At 45.2% G+C, this 21,890-nt stretch overlaps 1 protein-coding gene across 3 annotated transcripts in view; it reads left to right on the top strand.

The window, feature by feature from the left end:
• LOC306794148 (partitioning defective 3 homolog) overlaps nt 1-21,616 on the top strand; it is a gene marked incomplete at its 5' end in the record, with an annotated part of 334,738 nt that extends 313,122 nt beyond the window's left edge. For 2 of the 3 annotated variants that reach the window (XM_079292080.1, XM_079292082.1), the window contains 3 exons: nt 1,394-1,514; nt 13,327-13,442; nt 18,194-21,616. In XM_079292080.1, coding sequence (XP_079148206.1) covers nt 1,394-1,514; nt 13,327-13,442; nt 18,194-18,623 — 667 coding nt within the window. In that variant the 3' untranslated portion in view covers nt 18,624-21,616. The remainder of the gene's footprint in view (nt 1-1,393; nt 1,515-13,326; nt 13,443-18,193) is intronic. The other variant, XM_079292081.1, reaches the window with a different exon arrangement.
• Between the last annotated feature and the right edge of the window lie 274 nt (nt 21,617-21,890).

Genomic DNA, 21,890 nt, shown 5'->3' on the forward strand with positions numbered 1-21,890 from the left:
TTTCTTTAACATCGCATATGGTATTTAAGCAGCCGCATGCCAATATAAAGGGAACATTGATTTAGCAATGAACAGTAATAGAAGGACCTCACCATCACCCCACAGAAGCATTGGCCACCTCACACCCCAATGAGCCACTTAATTGCCCACATCCACATAAAAGGCCTAATGCACGCTCCCAAACACATGAAGCTATAGGAATCAAATGGACTATAACTAATACAATTGATTTTGATCAGGCAGTACGGATCACGCTCTAACCGCGCCTCGCCATGTGCTACTCAGGGGTAATGCACAGAGATCCGTTCAGCCTTTATGGGATGCTATTTATTGTGCTTTTAATGATGCTTGATTGGCAGCATGTCCTAGTGCCCATTATCATCAGAAGGATGTGCTCATTCTGATCTGCAATCATCACCATAATTGCACCCAGAATCCTCTGGGCCCAAATAAGCAATCACTTCCACCGCTGGCGTGCCACCTGTAAGTGCTCCAGAGGAGGACACGCAGGGTAACAGGTCCTGGCTGACTTTGTCTCCTTCCCTTTCCTCACATGCTCTTGATTAACCTTTCCCTTTTTTCTCCCAGCGCCTTCATGCCTTTATCTCCCTTTTTCTGTCCCTCACCCTATCCATCCCACTCCCTACATCACTTTCATCCCTGTGGTATGCATAAATACAGGCTCATTATCAAGACCGTTGTCTCACCATAATTATGCATTTTGTCATGTGCTGCCTCTGTAGCTGGTGATAAAAGGAGAGCCTGATTAAGCTGAGGGAAGGCTATTGATTCCTATTGACTGGGCCCTCAAAGCCCTTTAATGAAGGGGATGTAAATGAGAGTTTTCCACAGTGTTTAATGGCTGCGTGCCATAAAAAGGCCAACATTCTCCTGCAGTCTAAAAGGGACATGCATCACTCACAATGGTGCACGAGGGACACTTTCAGTCATAGGGATGTTCAGGAGCGAAAGAAAAAGCACATTGAGATGTCAGTGAGGTGTGCAAAAGGGGATCATAACTGTCAGATCAAAAGGATCTTCGACACAATTTAGTGGGGTGTTAGGGTGGTCAAGTGAATTCTTCAGATATGAAAAAGCAGCAGTAGAAACAGAGTAATGATCCAGGTTTTATTTCTGAGTGGGGGCTTGATGAAAATCACCTCCAGATAACCACTAAGGGCCATATCAGACAGAGACAGGCGTTCGGTAAAAAGGGGCGCATGGAGCTTTTTTTGTGTGAAACACTTCCCTCTTATTAAAATCCATTTAAAATAGCTGTCACATGCTGTTAAAACGCTCTCTGTCTGATCAGGGCCTAAGCGTGCGATCTGGATTCAAAACGACTAGTCCCACCATCTCACCTCCTCTGTCTCTCTCTCTCTCTCTGTCCCAGCAGTCACATGGCTCCCAGTAACCACGACCGGATACAAATGCTGAGGCACGAGTTCGAGCAGGCCAGGCAGGAGGACGACGTGGAGGACCACAGGCACGCCTACGGCTTCAACCAGTCCTGGGTGAGTGTTTGGATAGGAGCTGTGCTCCAGCAGAGTGGCGCTGAGCTGTACACGCCCAGATACACATGCTCCAAAATACCCCTACACCCGGAGCTCTTAGAGGGATTCCCCCCCGATGCACCACTGGACTCAGATTATCTCCAAATCCACCGGCAGCTTAAAAGCTTCCTTACACTCAAATAGTTTAATTCCTCTATCTACTTGTGACACAAACTTACTTTGATCAGAGTTGGGCACTACTCAGTAACAGCATAATAACACAACTGGCCTTTTTTCTTCTTTTTTTTGCAACAAGCACGAACAAATCAAGATTTTCGTATTTCAATGTTGCTAAAAAACGTTAAATGTCATTTGTTATTGGTATTCACATGATGAGTGTAGCTATTAATCAGTTGATTTGATCAAATGTACAATTAAAATATATTACAGTAGATTTGATTCTTTCCAATTCATGCTGGTGATGGAGAGTGAGATAAACCCCACTGAGCATGAATGTGAATTGTTTCCTGCGATGGTTCCCAGGAGAAGACATTTTGTTATATATATCTGCAGACTGCAATTAAGTAGAGTCATAAATCCCTGCATCCCGGGATCAACTATAATAACAATCTTCCTTGTGAAATGAATAATAATTGATTCCACACAGTATGAAGGCCAGCACAACATTTCAATGGTTCCTCGAAGTGAATCGTGTGACACCGTCATCCTTCCGGAGCGTCGGTGTTGTACGGCTGCCAGACTATCTGACTCATGTCCCCGAAAACCTTCGGTCAAATTTCTTGGACTCATTTCCGACCTTTGACCTGGAACTAATTGCTAATTACTCACATCTGTCTGGTGCCTTTTCTGTCCTGGAAGTATGACACACTTACTGTATGGCGTAAAGGGGGAGAGCCGAAGAACAAGGGGAACATTCGATGACAAGTGACTATTCAGGTCTTTGAATCAAAGAAAGGGGTGAGAAATTGCAGACAGTGAGCCACACTGTTCATTTCATTTCCATTCTACTTGATTAAAGGGATTTTTAAATTAAGAGGTTTTAAATTAAAATTGGAGAGTTTTTTTTCTCCTTCTCTGTGATTGATCTCTACCAACAATGGGATTTACTCCTCATAATTGGAAAAATGTAATCAAGTTAATTCCTTTGTTAATTCATTCAGACCTGATCTCATATTCCTTCCTGCTGTGCAACTGCGCCAAGAGATTTTAAGTAAAGAAACACTTTCATCTTTCCACAGACCCTTTTATATCCCGGATGATCTCAACATGTGGTGCCGCTCACTTAACTTCTAACTATGTTAGGAGGGATATAATTTAGTGTTTCGCAAACTCTCTTTCTGGGGACCCATTAAACAAAAAAAACCTTCACGACCCAATTCACAATTAGTCTTTTAATCATGAAAAGAGCAAATGTACACGTAAATGAACGTCCCTGGACATTTTCACTGCCATTTCCACATCAGCTGATATTATCGAACAGCTAAAGCAACCATGTCCAAGAGTTAATTGTTTGATAAATCGCTACTTTGTATCATGCTTGTGTTAATGACAGCATATACATATTGTAAATACTCATTGGATGACAATGTATTTAAGGTCAACCGTCCTTAGGAGATGGAGCAGAAACTATTTAAAGTTCAAATATTTGTGTATTTTTTGCAGGTTAATGGCCTCAGACCGACGCAGCTTTTGTTGTCCTCTGACTTTTTCTGGCCTAGTTCTAGAGTAAAGAAGTCTAATTGTTTCACCAAGCGAAGCTATTTTCTAAATTAAGGGTCAGAGTGTCAGACCTTGAAAGTTAAAATAGTTGGCATCCAATTATCAATGTCAGTTTGTCAATGAAATTGGTTTGGAGTGGAGGTCGGGTGTGTCTGGGGTCTTCTGCTGTTTTTCCCATTGCCTGACACCATGTGTTAATACAGAGGTTTCCTTCAGTGTTCGTCCTCACTAAAACTTCTCTCGCCACTGTAGTCCTAATCTCTCCCTCTTTCCATTCTCGCTCACAAAGAGCGAGGTTAACTGTTTGTTCAGCACTAAGCAGTCTCAGTCTGTCTCTGAGCTCCTAATTGCTTGTGATTGTTGACATTGTTGAGCGTACCCCCACTACTCCGCTGGTAATAAGATATAGAGCCAGCCCTGGAGTATGGAAGTCTATTTTATTCGTCCCCTTTCATGTTATTTTAGTCCCGCGAACAAGGACTCAGAATGGCAGAGCTTGTTATGAAAGATGCAGGCGCGCCCGTGCTATCTACGTGTTATCAACGATTAGAGGAACTCCAGGGAAGTCCCTCCTTAGCGGCATCCAAAAGCAGGATGGAGATGGCTCTATTCGTGAAGAATGGGGCAAACGCTTTGACAAGAAAAAACAAGGGAAACTGTGGCACAAATGTTGGGTTACACGTTCGACCGTTGTGTGTTGGTGAAAAGAGAAAGAAAAAGCCTTCAGAGATGTACAGACAGAGGCCGTGGTAAGAGGTAACAATAAACTTCTATCCGTCCCTTGCAGATTCCATTTCAAAGGCATATTTTTCGACTGATTACGAGCTGAAAACTCTGTATAACTTTCAGAAAATGAACCTGTTTCATTCAACTGTGGGTTTTAGAAGTGCAGGGCATTAGCATTTTCAGAAAGTGTTGACGTACACTGCAAAACCTACTAAAGCTGCTTTTTGTACAGAAATTGATGTCTTTGGTTTTTTACAATTTGCACTCTGAGTCATCGCTGAATGTTGTCTTGCAGGGATGAAAGTGAAACCTCTGTGACCCCCCCACTCAAAACATTCAGTGAATGTAACCATGAAAAAGGCGAGATGCTTCAGAAGGCAGTTAAATGCCTACCACATCAAAGTCTGCAAAACTGCACTTTGATGCACGCGGCCCCTGAGTACTCAAGGTTGCATCCACAGATCCACTTCCACACAGATCCACCAGCCAGAACAGGAGCTAGCATCTCAAGGCATGGCTCAGATCTAATATTTATACTCCATATTACTTCTAAAAACAGACGGCACCAGCTCAGATTTGCTTCTCCAAATATTGTGATGACAGTAATATTGACGAAGCAATCTCAAGGTCCATTTAGTAGCTGTTGTGGATCAAATCACATGATCTTCATCAGGCAGATGGAGTTTTCCCAGATGTCATGGAAATGTAGCCGTGTACAAAACCATCTCACACCCATTTATTAGCTGTTCTGGAGCTTTTGATCACATTGCATGACCTTCATCAAGGCAAGGTAAGGCAAGGCAAGGCAACTTTATTTGTATAGCACATTTCAACAACAAGGTAATTCAAAGTGCTTCACATAAAACCATTAAAAGCATCAAAACATAAGGCAAAATAAAAGGAGATTTAAAAACAATTAAAGAAACAGTGTAAGAAATAAAATTCAGGAGTAAAATGCAGAAATGCAGGAAATTGATTAATATATCAATTGAATGTGGTTCAATTAAAGGCAGCAGCAAACAGAAAGGTCTTCAATCTTGATTTAAATGAGCTGAGGGTCTCAGCAGACCTGCAGCTTTCTGGGACTTTGTTCCAGATATGTGGAGCAGAAAAACTGAACGCTGCTTCTCCATGTTTAGTTCTGACTCTGGGAACAGAAAGTAGACCGGTCCCAGACGACCTGAGGGGTCGGGATGGTTCATAAGGTAGCAGCAGATCGGAGATGTATTTTGGCCCTAAACCATGCAGTGCTTTGTAAACCAACAGCAGGATTTTAAAGTCAATTCTTTGTTGGACAGGAAGCCAGTGCAAAGACCTCAGAACTGGAGTGATGTGGTCCACCCTCCTGGTCTTAGTGAGGACTCGAGCTGCAGCGTTCTGAATCAGCTGCAGCTTTCTGACGGACTTTTTACAGAGACCTGTAAACACACCGTTACAGTAGTCCAGTCTGCTGAAGATAAATGCGTGGACACGTTTTTCCAAATCCTGTTGAGACATAAGTCCTCTAATCCTTGATATATTCTTCAGGTGATAGTAGGCTGATTTTGTAATTGTCTTGATATGGCTGTTCAGGTTGAGGTCTGAATCCATAACTACACAATTTATTTGGACAGGCTGACGAGGAATGTATGCTAAGTTTGATAAGTTTACATGTTTACTAGTGTTTCTTCGCAGCCTCACCTTTCTTTTTCTATAAACTTGCAGGACAGGAATTGAAACGGCTAGCTGCATACAGGGCCCCGACCTTTCCTGGAGAGAGTCATTGGTGTCATTAGCCTTGTAGCCTGGACCCAGAAGATATCAATTATTTAGGTTGAGACAGAGGATGGTTGTAGTACCGTCGAGGAGTGGGGGAGAGGAGTGTGTTTGGTTCCAGCAATGACCAGCTCTTTCATGTGGTCAGTGAACTCCAGGTGGGGGGAGGATGGGGAGAGTGTGAGAGAGTCTTGCGATCCAAAGTATGGACCCGAAGTAGGTGCTGGGGAGGGAGGTAAAGACTCCTCGTCTTGGAAGGGTGGGGAAAGTGGGAGATCGGAGGCGGTCCCTGATGATGAGGTTGGAGACTCTTCCTTTTGACTGTCGTTAGGCGGGGGCATCCTTCCCGTAAGGTCTCCATGGCGATGCTGTGTGGTTATCTCTTGTTTAGACCCCTCTTGTATCTTGTCCTTGGCAGTAGGGACAGACGGGTGACGCAGGGAGAAAAATAGGTTCGCGGTAAACAGTTTTACCCCTGACTTGTTTAGGCAAACTCCATACGCTGTAAAAAGATGTCTGCGCTCCCAGAAAAGGTAGAAATTGTTGATAAAATGTACTGAATGGTCAGTACATGCAGTTGACAGCCATTCGTTCAGTGCAAACAGCCTGCTGAATCCTTCATCTCCTCCTCTGACTGGTGGGAGAGGGCCACTGATGAACACCTCAGCCTTGACAGAGCTGACTGTGTTTAACAGATCAATAAAGTCTCGCTTCAGAACTTCAGCCTGTTGTTTCACAATATCACAGCTTCCTGTATGCATGATGATGTTTTTCGCTGTGGGATAGTCAGCTACAATGTCCAGAATTTTGTGTCTCATGTCAGAGACCATATCTTTCGGAAAGCAGAGTATTTTGGTGTTCTTGCTGCACAGTTTTCTGACATCTTTTACAGCATAGTCACCAACAATCAGAGTCTCAGGCCCAGTCATTAGTTTTGCCTGCGGCCCTTTCTCACATTGACTCTCAGTTCTTACCCCGCTTTGAGGAGATAGCTGCTTATCCAGGTCATCAGATGGAGATTTAGGATCCTGCGACAATGGAGCAAATCTGTTTTGAAGTTGTAGGCTTGGTTGTTGTGGAGGTGTTTTGCAGGTTTTACTTTTCTTAGCTGTCCTTGGCTTTGTCCATCTGGGTGCAGGGGTTGAGGAGGAGTTCTGCCTGTGTGCTAGTGCAGGCCAGCCAGTCGCATCACAAATCTCAGGGCGCTGGACTCTGCCTGTTAGTCGTCCTCCCACATATTTTCTCTTCGGCTTTGCACCGAGAGAGTTCCAGGGAGGACTACCATTTGAAGATTCATTATCTGCTCTCTCCTCCTGTTTCTTGGTAGGCCTGGTTGTGCTAGTTAGCTGTGTCTTAGCTAGGGTTTGTCCAGTGTTTTGAGTCCATGGTAGAGTGGTATCATTCCCACACAGTCCATTTACCTCCACGTTTACTTCTAGTCGGTGGATTTTTGTTTCCAAGACTGCAATCTTCTGTAGGAGTTTGTAGTAGTCATCCGTGGAGAAGGGAGGCATCTTGCTGCTACTTAGCTTTAACTTAGCTGCTAGTTAGCATTAGCCAACAATCCAAATAGCTCGACGACTTTCCGACGGATTTGTCTTCACTCAAACGTTGAAGAGTGATATATGTGATATATCTGGAAAGATATATGTGATATCTCTGGCAAATTGAAGCAAGAAAATGCAAGAAAATGCAAGCAGAGGTGCAGAGGCAAGAGCAAGCAGCAAAGCGACTGCACTCTCTCATCAAGGTCATAGTAGAGCCCATACCAACATCCAGCAGATGGTGTCTCCGCAGTTGCCATGGAATGAAATGTTCAAATTTCAATATCGGAATCTTCGAAAAAGCTGTATAACGGCTACTAAATTTACCCAGATGAGCCTTTTTTGGCTGTTTTGTCAGGAGCTAATTCCGGGTTACAAGAATGAACTTTGAAACTCAAGTAAAACTGGTTCAGATTAAGCCAGATTCTGGCCCCAAATTGGTCGCCTCCCACTCCTTTCAGAATAGGGCAGAATATGTCCCAGATCAGATGGTTTGATGTGCATCATGATACCTGATTCATAGCCTGAATCAATGCAAATTTGGTCATCCGATCATGCCAGGACGCATTAACTGTACCGTAGGTCTCAAATGTACGTACGTATATCGGATCTTGCGCACATATGGATCATATCAGTTAGACCACATGTCAAGGTAGCCTAGCGCGCGTTGACTCACATATATGGACATAGCTGAGATACGATCTGGTGCACCCGATCACAAGTGTCACATTTAAGAAACAAGCTCAACCACGGCCAAAGTTGTTCTCCAACAATCTGTCGAATTTCAAGCACTCTGCATTCTGGTCGGCTGTTTTGCAGTTTGACCAGTTCCACCAGTTCCACGGTCCAATTTCCCCTCACGGCTGATGACAAAGGATCCGTTATAAACTGTAGTGAGCTTGTTTCATTATTATTAGAGTGTTTCACATGTTGTGGCTTAAACTGTAGTCTTGAGACGGACCAGACTGTTTGCATCTTCCAGACATCTGCTGCTCCATGTTTTTCTTGTTTTCTTGCATTTTTCTCTTTGGTTAGGATGTGGTCGTGTTTCAATCATTTGTTTTGGAATTGTCACTAGGCAAAACCGACTGGGGGTTCCTTGCTTTCTTTTTTTTTGTGTGAGCTCCATGTTTGTCAGCTGATCCGTACAGTGTGAGCTTAAAAATCACAGGTTCTGGCTGCGCAGAAAGGCCCATTGAAACGTGCAGTGTGGGTTCACATAACATCCAAGATGAAATGTTTGCCCAGCTTAAAGTCATATTTATATTTAATTCAATTATTTGTAGCTTAACAGCCCCTGGTGTCCGCTTCTCTTAAAAATATATCACCTCTTAGAAATGTTTCACTTCTGTAGTAAAAACAGCGAACGTACAATAAAGCGGTGGTCATAATGAGGAACCGGTACAGCAGCGTGAGGTGCGAGGCTCCCTCTGTGTGAGTTTGACCCCCGGCTTGTCTCCGGGGTGTTGGAGACTGAGCTCAGGTATGTCCACTGTGAGCACCTGTAATGACAACGCCGAGGTCAGTCCTCGAACCCCTGGTTCCTCCTTAATGGAATAATGACCAGGACGCGAGAAGCCCTGTCTATCATGCCCCCCCCCCCCCCAAGCCAACACACACAATTAGAGCTGGCGTGTTTTCTCTCCCTCCCCGCCGCTCCGTGAGAGGGGCTTTCCAGATGTTCATCATAAAGCGCCATGTATTTTCCAAAGACTCGCTCTCTGTCTGCGGCAATGAAATAAATTTGTGCTGTTGGGTTGCAGCACCAATGAGCATGACCACACAGAAGAGTGTGAGCGCCATGCTGGTACCTTGGATCAAACGCAGCAACGGCAGCCTGTAAAGCCCTTGTTTTTGTGAATTCCTTTGATTTTTACTATCGCTCTATCTGCTGCTACCAGGCTACATGGGTCCGCAAGCATTTGTTGTGTTTATGGAATCTCGGGCTCCTGTGAATGTGGTGCTCTGGGTTTCTGGGAGTGCAGCTCACTCCTTCCTATGCGATCGTGTGAAGACTGAGCCGCTTTTAGCAGCAGTCACTTGACTTCCCAGGGCTTGAGAGTTAAGACAACAAAGCTCTGTGCCATGACAGTGTGTGAGTCCCTGTGAAGCCAGTCACTCTCATACATGGAGTGTGTTGTGTGACGCTGCCAAGCACGGCTGCATGTATATCTTTTACCAAAGCAATTTTGTCCATAATTCCACGTACTTGCAAGTGAATGAGCATTTTAACAGTTTGACCACTCAGATCGTGCAGAAGAGGACCATAACATACTGTACAAAAAGAAAAAAAAAGCAGCAGGGAAATCCTTTAGCCTCTCTTGATTATATCTAGGAGGCTTTTTATCATAGGTGCTGAGAGGATTCGTCTTTCTACGAGATGCGTCTTGAACACATGGACTATGTCATTGTCGTCTCGCTCCCGTCTTATTCACCAAAAACACCCTGCCTGTGTTTTACAACAGCAGCTGGATTTGGTGATCTTGATCGATCTTTTTGTTCAGCTTCTTTTCCAGTTTGCTCGGCAACGCTAGCTGTCGAGATTGCACGGGTAAAATACGATTATGGATATTGCTGTTCGATGTTGTGCGAGTAGCGAGCACGGTTTACTGATCTCATGATTACAACCGCCATAAGCAAAAGGACTTCATGCCAACACATTTGAACAACATATCGCACTCAAATCGCAGCTTGTTGGCAGTAGGAAGTTTTTTTTCTTTTTATTGGAAATGCAACACTGTTGCATTGTTCAAAACACATCTGCAGTCAGAAGCGTGCGCGTACGCATCGCCTGCACACTAAATATGCTTTAATACCAAACCTGTGTGTTTGTGTTCTCAGATAAGATAGAGAGCAGCGGGAGGAGAGGAGAACAAAACGATTACACTTCTCTTACATCGACATCATAGTACATTTCAGCACTATTACCCCACACATTCATCCACAAAGATAGCTTCACGACAAAGAGATAAGACTCGAACATTTCGTTATGCCATTCGTGCATGCTGTGGAGTCCTGAAGTGATCTAGAGATAACCAGCCCGACCTCCCAGCCACCATGGTTTCCTGGTCTTGGGGACCGGGGAAATGGCAGACCACACCGCTCGCTCTCAGATGCATACTACGCCCGGAGTCACACACCCCGGCGACCACAAACGGACTGGGCTTGCTGATAATAAATTGTCGGAATTGGGTTCGAGGACTTAAAGAGAGGATCATTATCCAACTGCCCTTTTTTTTTTTGTCAGGATGTAATGTTTCGCTACCATTCTCTCACTTTGGTCTCGCTCTGTCTGCCCATTAGCAACTTAAATGTCTTCCATATGTCTGTTTGTGTACAGCAGGGCTGCTTTCTCAAAACTGTTCCCTATGCGGTGCGCTACAAAACACAAAGCATCATGAGGAGAGTGGGCGGTAAAGCCACATGTGAGTGCTGACCCATCGCAGCAACCTGCTTTGATATCTGAAAGGTCCGTGACCAGCTCTGAACCAAGAAATATTCCACCTTGGAACTTTTAAAGCTAAACGTCTTCCCAGCTGCTTTCCTGGTCCCGGATTTTTGATAGCTGCAAATAATTTTCGTAATTGCGACCCCCCCCGACTCACCGTCTGTGAATGCTCTTGTTTAAACAGGTGATTCCTTTTCTTTTTTTTCTCCCTGCCTAGTCTGCGACACCACCAAGGAGCGATAAAAAGCGTGCCGCATTGACATCATTTTTCACATTACTGGATAAAAAGGAACACGGACGTCTCTTTGATTCGATTTTAACAAATGTCATGTTTTATATGGCATTGTATTCCGGGCCTAACATGGAATAATCTGATTCTCCTCCCCTGGATAATGACATTACGCTGACAGATTTTCTCTCCTGGCTATTTCTCATGCATTTCTGTTGGCATGGCGTCACCCGCCTCAACCCTTCGGTTTCTCAACCGACGTGTCAAGCACCTCCGGATTCCTCACCACTTCCTTTCAAATCGCATTAAAAACTTTCAGTGTGCGTGACTAATTATTTTCTCACCACCACATTTGGCCCCAGTAAAATAAGTTCTCCTTTCCCCCTCACTGTTCATCTGATATTCGTTTATGTGCTCCACACGTTCTGAGTTGCGGGGAACGTGTTGTTGCAGCGAAACCTGAAACATACGAGTCCAATTCACTTCACCCACGTGGAATACCATTATTTTTTAGGACTTGGAGTGCTCGAGAAAGGACTTCTTATTGGCGCTGAGCGAAATGTAATTGCGCTGTTATTGCAGCTGTCCAAGTGAGGAGGAAAGCAGCCATTTCGACGGCACAAGATGTTTCCAAGAAGACAGTTTTGCTGACAGCCTTCCCATCCGCCAACTCACCTCGTCCGCATCAATCCAATCTGACGTGTACTATTACCGCTCCTTTACGCAGATGTTTCACATGTCAGAAAACTCTGTTCAGCTTTTAAAAACACTTAAAAGTGTGAAAACTGTTGGTTAATATCTCCTTTATGCACACTAACCGTCCACGCCTGCCTACCACATTACCGTCCGAGCCTTATGAAAACTGACACTTGGTCAAGCCCCGCTAGCAACACCTCCTCAGCTCGCCTCTGTTTAATTGGCTTGTCATGTTCTTTCATCAGCCAGCTCGTTAGCGGTGTGCTAGTGTTGAGGGAGATGATATCTCCATGTCAACCCCGCCGATGATCAGACAACAAACACACACACACACACACACACACACACACACACACACACACACTGGCGCAGGTTAGTGGTGTGTAGTCAAGTCACACGCAAATCTGTGAAATGAAGCAGTGGCTGGTGATACTCATCTATATTTTACGTCTTCAGCATACTAGTGTTCAGAAATACACTGCATATGTTGAGCAGAATATCACAGAGAGTGGAGAGACTAGTTAGCATGAGCAGAGGATTGTAAGATCCAAAGGCAAAGGGCCAGCAGTAAGGTGGCCAAGTCCGTAGATTGATTCTGAGACATGCTTTCTAAATCCAACAAAGGAGCACGTACGTAGCTCCAAAATCATTGATGCATGGATTGAATCTGTCAGAGCTAAGGACATTAAAGTCATTTAACCACATCTACCAAAAATGCATTGTACCCTCAGTAGACCTGAGAGCTAGATTATCCTGCACAACCTATTTAAAACACTGCTTTGGAGTGGCTCTCGTCTTATTTCTCAGATAGGACCTTGTAGGTGAATTTGCCTTGGGACCCATTTTATTCCCCATACATGCTGCCACTCGGGGAGATTATCAGCAGTTTAAGCAACATCTGCTGTCATTTGTACGAGAATGACACCCAGTTGTATTTTGCATTTTAACCGGATGAGCCTCGTGAAATTTCTCGGCAAAGAACTTTTTTTGAATGCAATTCGGAACCGGATGGCAAATGATTTAAAGTGCAGATGAAAGTGAGGTTCCACTGGCCTTTACTCAGCTGTGAAGACACTGTGAGATGTGTTGGAATGACTTGTCAGGAATTTATTTTAAGTTAAGTGTTGATTAACTTTTAAAGTTAAACATAACCCACAATACAACACTCATTATGCAACACTATATGCACCGGTACAATTCAGAGAGAACATCTGCTGTTAAATGTAAATGTCAAGTCCTCAAAGCAAAACAACCCCAGTACGGTTGCTTATTTTAGACCTTTGCTTTCATTGATGGAAGCCTCGTTCTGGAGTAAGAATGCTCGACTAACCAAGGATTTGTAATAGATCATATTTCAGTGAATTACACCTTTTAAAAGGTATCTGGGGACTTTTCATCCACTGACACAGGTGCATTGTCATGATGAAATCACACCTCCGAACGACCTGTTCCCTGAACGTACAGCCCAACACACAGGGGGCATCACACTGACAAACCACCTGCTGCGCTGAGGGACATATCTTCCATCATCTAAGTGTGTGTGTGTGTGTGTGTGTGTGTGTGTGTGTGTGTGTGTGTGTGTTTGCTCTGCTTCCAGATTTGTGTCCAACGACAGTAGAAGAAACCAAAATGGTCGACATTTCTGTGTCTCAACTGTGCATATCTTTGACTCGTGTCATGTGGTGGATGTTACAGGTGAGCAATGGGATGGAGGCGCCAAGCGGGCGCCATTCGGTTACAATTGAGACTCAGCAGCAGGAGGACAGAGATGGTTTCCAACAAGCACAGAGACAGTACAACTCCCTGCCACGGTGAGACCTCGCCTCCCTTCTGTCTCCGTCCTCCTCTCTCCCTCCCCTTCTCTGTGACTTATCACGTTCTTCTCCCTGCCCTTTCTCAACCTCTTCGTTTGACTTTTTTCTTTTTCGATTTCCATCACTTTCGTTCCCCTCATATTTGTCCCTTTACCCGCCTCCCTCTACACTTCCTTTAATGTATCTCTTTGGTTCCAAAGTCAATCACACCACAAAGCCACTTTCAACTCATCTCCAGACATTGAAATGATTCTGAGCAAAACTCTTTGAATGGAATCATTTAATATGATCACTTGGAGTTGTTTGACTGATATATACTTCCATTAAGTCAATGTTGACCCTGAGGACGTGGTGACTTTGTCACAGGCACCACCCTCTCCGACTCCTCCAGTGTAGTGAATGGGAGCTCCAGTATCATGCTTTTAAAAGGGAATTTTCTCTCGCCTTACACAGCTCGAGTTCAGAGCTACAACCGCTGCTCTTCATCTTCTCCATCTTCCTGTTTCGATTCTTTCGCATATTTTTCAAAGAGATGCCAATAAAGCTTACCGTATCTTACATCTGGAGGCGTAGGGGGAGGGAGAGTTTAGTGTGGGTATTTGCATTTCCTGACTTCGCTCTCGATGTGTGCGTTTGTGCCGCTACCAATCCGCTGAAGCTCTCTAATCGCACTTTAGTCGATGCAAATTACAAAGCCAACCAGTGCCGGTGGACAAGTTCTACGTTTTTAGTCTTACATCCTTAAAGAGAAAGTCACCAAAGACATAAATTCTGTTATATATAAATTTGATTGACTGACAGATTTAAATATATAAAATAAACATAATTTCCTCTCTGTGTCAAATATTTCCACATAGAAAACAATCCAGTTTTTTGTTTTTTTTGCATTGTGAAATGTACAGTGTGTTCTAAAATGTTGGAAGTGAAGTCTGATTTATTTAACTTTGGCTGCCTTGCCAGTTTAAACAAAGACAGAACAATTAAAGTGTGTGTGTGTGTGTGGTCTTTTCATTTTCCTGGCCAGAGTAACTGTGCTCTCCTGTGATTTGAATCTCCCCCTTGCACAAACAGCAATCATTTCCTTCATAGCCCTCCTCCATCGCTCGGCTGTCTCTGAACAGTCACGGCCGGGTCGATTAAAAACATGTTCCTGTCCATCGCTATGGATTTTGCGGTCCACATGGACGCATAATCAATGCGGTCTGTGGAAGCCGGGCCGATCCGTGCATCCCCTACATAGGTGTTATCTGCTGGCATCTCATGTGATGTGACAGTTGCCCCCCCTGGCCCTCCCCTCTCTCGCTGACTTCCCTCTCTTGGGAAAGTTGGTCTGGTCGGCCAAAAGGGCCCGGCGAGGATGGCCTTTGATATGCATTCCTCTCATAATCTCATAGCGTCTTTTGGCAGAGAGTCGCATGAGCTCAGGCTTGACGTTTGACCCCGACTGAGGCTTTTCAGAGCTCGTGCCTCGGCGCGGCCCCTCATTAAAGAGCTGAAGTCGTACATCCCCAGATTAATAGCCACGATTCCCTCTAACTCCATCCACCTCTCTTTTGGAAACCCCTTCACCCTGTCTTTCTCTTCCAAAACAGGCATCTTGAGCAGTCAGCCAAAAAAAGGGGACATTCCCTCCCAAAGAAAAAAAAACAACCTCCCTCCCAAAGAGCTTCTAGAAGAAGCCATGGTAGCTGGTTATCTGATGACGGCCAGGCTTAGCCGGCTGTCTGGGATCTGAGGATTGGAAGAGCACTAATGAAGGCTTGTTGTCGGAGCAGGATTAGTGGTGACAGGCAGTGGAGGGGCGAGAGGGGACCGGAGAGTGTGTTAGTAGGAAAGAGAGACCGCTGATTAGCCTGAAAGGGACGCACTCGCACACAAAAATACACACACACACACACACACACACACATGAATGCGGTCAAGATAAGGTTCTTAAATCTGGCCTGAGCAAACTGCCAGTATAGCCCCTCCATCTACCCATGCAGCTTTGGCAGTTCGCAGCCAAAACAACATCATTCCGCGCTATAACGAAAACATTATTCCAGGTTTATAGTCTTTATTTATTTATTTGTGCAATGTAGCAGCGATTGTTCCACTGCCCGTTTCATGCCGTTTAGTTTTTGCGTTCCCCGAATCATTTTGTGTCCGTGCATGCGTGTGTGTGCTCTCTCCTCCTCCTCCTCCTCCTCATAAACTCTGATTCTTCCCAGCTGTTTTAAAGAAACAACACAGCGGCCGCAAACGTCTCTGCGAACCAACTTCCTGGCTTTGTTTGTTATGTTCTGTCATTCTAAATTTACCCCGCTCTCTGGCATGATGCATTTTCCCATCCCCTCCCTTCTGTAGATGTAACTAATCTACTTTGTGACATGCTCTGGCACAGGAGTAGAGGTGATAAGAGAGCCGGCTCCCCCCGACCCATCGATCACGATCACATTCCTGTGGAACAATGCCATTTCTGCTCTCCCCTCATCGCACCTTCAGACTTCCCCCTTAAATCTCCCGTCTTTTCTTTTTTTTCCGTCCTTACCAAACCGAAGAGGTCACGCTGGAAACGCAGATCGCAGGCCTCGCGCAACAAGCGGTCCCGGCATCTCTCCCTCGCGAGCGCCGCAGGCTGCTCTGTGAGCCAAGCCGGGGTGTAAATGCATGGCGGCTCGCCCAGACAACAAAACCCAGACACGGAGCATGTGGTGGGGCTCTCTCTGCAGTCTGTCCCTGCATCTGCCCCTCCGCCAATTACCCACTAAACACGCACACACACACACACACACACACTCAGAGCCGAACGGGGTCATGTGTTTGTACATACATGCGTTACAGTGACATGTGCTTAGATATTGTGGACCAGTTGGGCATTCATTAGTAATGCTGGAAATGTGAGACTCTCATTAGAATAACACAGAGATGGAGATTTGAATGAAGTGGCTAGAGGGAAAGAAAATACAGTAATTCATATTTTTTACTATTTCATTGAAAATCGCAAAATCCTTAAGGGGAGACGCCCCAGGCAAGAACATTGTTTTTCTTCTAATACGATTTCTCTTGAATTCATCAAAAGTCTGTATTTTTGCCTCGTTTATACAAACGTCACATTTCAGAAAACTTGTAATACAAAAAAATAAGTGTCTTAATGTAACGTATGACGTACCCTAATCACCTATAGTGGCTTTAAAATGTATGCAATTTAAAATACATATCTTTTTTTCTTACTCTGAGCCAGAAATCGCCACTTCAGTTGCACTTACATCACCGTTTTTTTGTTTATCTATAATTCATAGCCTGATTTATAAAACATTTTATTTCTACTGACATGGCTGTTGACAGTATTTTGAGATTCATGGGGTGATACAAAGAGATATCCAAAACTCCCTCTTTGAGAAACCTTTGACTCTAACACGTCTTCAACTTCCTCGACGTTGTCTTCACTGTCAACCGTCTCTGATTCATCCCGCAGGTTCTTGCGGTCACCAAGTGGTGTCTCTGTGTCCGCCCGAGCCCGGGGGTGTCGTTCCTTTTGTTTTTAGTTCGGGAAAACACTTTGGCTGCGATGTATCTCAGCTGACGACATGTATAGTCTCTGTATAGCTACGAGGTCCGCTCTTAACACACAAGTATAAATCAAGCTTTGGAGAATTGATGTTCTCTTGGTACAGTCAAATTTATCATCTAAGTCATTTTTTTACCCATCAAGCAACATTTCTCGAGTATAAACTAGAGAAAACTCAATCTTTTGTGTTTGAAACAAAAGTGCTTTGAACAATAAACAGCCCCTCCTGTCTTGAGACTCTCTGCAGTGAGATCCAGATAAGACATGCAGGCGTTTCGTCCTGAAAGCAGGTCCCTGTCTCCCTCTTCAAGGCTCGTGTGCCGTGAACTCAAAAGCCTTTTAAGCGCTCAGCGGGTCAGTGAGGTGTGAATGGGATTTCTCTTAGCACCCTTGACGCAAAAGACACTGTCACAGGTCTACCATCGCACGGCGAGCCCTTAATGGATCCTAATAATGGAGGAGCAGCCTCAGCACTTTAGCCAAAGACCTGGCAGTTCCCAATGACAGCTTTCCGGGGCCAATTTCCAGAAAGCGGAGAATGTATGGCGGAAGGCATGCTTGGACGTTATTTAATTTTTTTTGTGTGAGAGATAATACGAGTGCATCTCGGGCTGTCCTGTCGGTGCAGGGTTCTGGCGGGCAGACCCAAGATGAGTAGAAGGCGGGTAACGCCGCGAGGCCTGCCATTACTCTGTCTGTGGTGTAAGTGCACCCGTCTGCATCTCCAGAAAAAAGTAGTTGAATGGATGAAAGCAGCCATTTTTCTCAGGGAGGTTTTAACATTTGTGTTTGTTTACAATGTGGAACTAATAGTGCTGTGGGCATTGTTAGGCTTCCCCCGTTTGTTTCCGGTCTCTTTCATGTCCCCGTGTCCCAGGATTCAGTGTAATCATGCAGCAGACTAGAACACATCTCCCTTTGCTCCACTCGGGTTGCCTTCAGTACTTTAACTCAACACCACGACCGCATGCCCCCTTTTAATCCGACAAAATGTGAAAATGGCCACATTGTCTGCTGAAGTGCAGTTTCTTTTGAATCCCCCTTCAATAGCACTGACCCAGGGGCCGCTACGGACAAAAAAGCAATCTTTTCTGAGCGGTTGCTCTCCTACTTTGGTCCCTTTTAGAGTCAGGCGCTGTTTAAGGTGACTCACTCAACAGAGCGATTGACCTCTTTACCTGTCTCTGTGTGTGTTTAGGCAACCTCGAAAGAACCCCAGCACGGCGGCCCAGGACTCGTGGGACAAGGTGTACATGCCAGCCGAAGGATTCCAGACATCCAAAGAGAAACCCCGCTACTCCGGCAGCCATGGATCACGTAACGGCTACCTGGCCACGTCCGGCTTCAACGCCCGCGCCCTCTTGGAGACCCAGGAGCTGCTGAGGCAGGAGCAGAGACGCAGAGAGCAGGAGGCCAACAAGACCAGGCCGCCTCCCGCGCAGGAGAACCCCAGCGGCGGCACCTACGACCACGGCAGAGACCACGCTCAGGCCCCGGGCTCCGGCCCGGTGAAGGCCCCGCCTCAGTCCAAGGGCCCCTACAGACAGGACGTACCCCCGTCGCCCTCGCAGCTCGCCAAGCTCAGCAGGCTCCAGGGTTCCGAGAAAGGGAGGCTTTTTTACTCCTGAGACAGTGACGATTAGCAGATTAGGACTGATTCTAAGAAACACTCACAGGGAAAATTACAAAGAGGGAAATGAGTCTGTGCGCTTTATGAAATGCTGAGATACAAAGATTTTTATAGGACTGTTGACAGGAAAATGTTAATATGTAAAACAAAAAAAAAGATTTTTTTTTTTTTAATGATATGAACCATTATCCTTTTTAACTGATTTTGAGATGTTTTACTGTCCAGGATCGTGGTCATCTAACTGTGTGTAAAAGTGCCTTCTAGTCCATCGATTGTTCCCCTTCAGCATCATCCCCGTTAGCTGTGAGCCGTCCATCTGATCCTTTCACAGGGGCCAGACATCCGACATGCCGGCAGGGATCTCAGTCGGTCCAACGCTTGTGTGGATGAGGCTTTATTCTTGCCATTCATGGGGACTTTGACGACGCGTTCATGTGAGTGTGTCGTTTGTGTGCGCGTGTGTGTGCTGGCAGGAGTCACAAAGGGCGGAGTGTTTAGCAGCGTGTGTGAACTGTGGAGTCAGAGCTGGGGGGGGGGTTTGAGCGTGACCGCTCACCCCACCCTCGGTGTCCCCTTTGGTTTCAGATATTTACCCAGAGCGTGTAACCTCCTTCCAGCTCCACCCACCCCCGGTATTCAATATGATAATCTTGAACTCTCTCTTCCTCTGCTGGCTGCTTCATTCTCTTCACACTGTCACCCTCAGCATACGGCCATCTCGGAGGAGGACAACAGCTTTAGATCTCCTTCATCCCTACCCCGTCCCGCCCACACCGGGAATCCAGCAGTGTAAACGGGGTCAGGTCTGGGTTATTAATTAATGGACCTCATTAAAAATGAATGGGCCCCTTTTGTGTGTGTGTATGTTGTCATGTAGGACGAGAAAGGAAGAAGAGGCGACCTTGCCTCGCGTGGCTCTAGCCCCGTCCTCGCCTACAATGATTCGGCTATAATCGAAGCCTGCTGGCCTCGAGGTGTCTGAGATGTCCCTCTGACTATTTCATCAGGGTGGTTTCCTGGGAAACCACATCACCTCCGCCGATCCATCGGGCCGATACAATGGTGCTGATTGTTGTTTTCCTTTTCGTGATCATTTCCATTGGTAGGAAACCACTGGGAGGTCTGTTTGTGGTTCAATTTCCAGTGTGTGGTGTGTAAGAGTGAATATGCATGTGTGTGTGTGTGTGTGTGTCAGTTGGGATGATATTATCATTGAATATGGGAATGCATTGCTGCATGAAATGATCTTTCCCCGCTGCACAGCTGGCCCAGCAACACTTCCCCTGTTGGAAGTCTTTGTCATGCAAATGTCTCCATGTAAAACCTGGTTACTCGTATACATGGCCAAGACTTCTCTGGCTGGGGAAATCAGGTTTCTCTCATCCCCTACCCCGATTATGGAAACCAGGTTTCTGGTTTACACAACGTTTTATGAAATCGCTGGAAAAATCCAAACCGTTGCCTGGTTACTTACAGTAAGTGCATGTAAACACACCGCTAACTGAAAAGAGTGCAGGAAGTGAGGAACTTTTCACTGGTAATGAAACAGTCCCAGTTTAATACTGAGGCCTGTACATGACTTGCATAAGCAAACAAGAGCATCAGTGCGATGTACCTCTTGATAGTTATTTTTAATGCGTGCTGTCGGTGCCACCAGGTCGGATTTGAAATCACGAAATCCGACAAAACCCTGCAGGTTCAGAAACTCTGTCAGCTCAGACTCCAGCGACCAGCCCCCTGCGTACACGCTGCTGGAGGCCCAGGACGTATTGCTGGAGGAAAGGGCCAGGACCGCCAAAATGAACACAAAGTGAAAGTTCCTTGTAGGAAAGGAAACATTCACATCCCATTAATAAACATTCAAATGAATGTGTGCATCTGAAGCTGTTATTTCCAGAGCCCTCTGGGTCAGGACTAAGAGGAGGTTCCTGTTTTCTATCCGGCATGCTTGGTGAGAGTAGTTAGGAGTAGGACCTGGAGAATTATTGCGGTGGAGGGTCTATGGGCCTCACGAGTACATGAAAAAATATGTTCTCACACATAAAAGGGAATGTGAAATGCAGTTCAGTGTGTTTGTTTGTCTACCAATGTTCCAGTGTGTGCGTGTGTGTGTGTGTGTGTGTAGGTGGACATGTGTTTAAGTGTCTGTGAACGCTGCCAGTAACTGGATGCTCCAATATGTCTATGAATATGTCTTGGCAGCCACATGAACCACTTGGCTGCTGAGTGGGAGGAGAGCAGAGGAGGAGGAGGCAGAGGAGATGGGAGGCCTGACCTTGCAGATGATTCAGTCAATGGAGTAATCACAACTATTCCTCCGAGTCTGCAGCACAAACACGAGGTCACCAACTAGGCTGCGCTCACTTTGGCTGTCTCTTCCTTTCTCTCCTTCATCTGTCACTTTCACATGTTTGTTTCTTCTGCTGGGGCAGAGTCAGACTGGCTTTTGTTTGCACGTGTGTGTGTGTGTGTGTGTGAGTGTGTGTGTGTGTGTGTGTGTGTGTTTGGGGGGGTTGAGGGGGCAACTCTGACACAGAAGCGGTTTCAACTGACGTTCCCATGTTTTATGAGTCCCCATCATGAGCTGGGGAGGGGTTCAAGTGCCTGCAATATCTAACAGGTTTTCTTCTCCTCGTATGCAAATTTGATAATATCCCATAATGCACGTTTATTATTTCTGTTGTGTAGTTGATGTTCGTGCAGCGCCTCTGTGACACATGGATTCTTCCCATAAAGCTATTGTTTCGGTGGATTTTTCTCTTTTTTTTTATCCTGGGAGAAATGAGAAAATATATTGTTCTTGTTCCATTGTGTTTTTATGACCACCCCTCATTGTATTTTATTATCCGCAATATGGTACTATGGTGGTAAAAAAATGACTTATATGTAAGCGCAGTGCAATTTCCCGTTTTACGACATTGCATCATTAAGAGCGGTTTCTGCCATTCTCTGTACATACGATATACACTTCTTTTTTTTCAGTGAATAAATTAAGGGTGGATTCAAATTCTTGTAACAATAATTTCCCTTGATTGTGCTGCTTTAACATTCACCAATGGTGTCTCTGCTTGTGACGCACCAGTGAAATAAGATGCATAATGAAAGGAAGTAAATGTTTTTTTTTAATTTCTTGCTTCTTCCATACTGCAGTTTTTAAAGATATGATATTAAGGATTTAGGGATTCAAAATGAAACAGTTTGTTTCCATTTTTTTCCCCATTGTAATTATGAATCTGGCTTGTGTCTTTCAGATGAATTTAGTTGA

Source organism: Melanostigma gelatinosum (genome assembly GCF_949748355.1).
Source record: "Melanostigma gelatinosum genome assembly, chromosome: 20".
NCBI classification, from domain to species: domain Eukaryota; kingdom Metazoa; phylum Chordata; class Actinopteri; order Perciformes; family Zoarcidae; genus Melanostigma; species Melanostigma gelatinosum.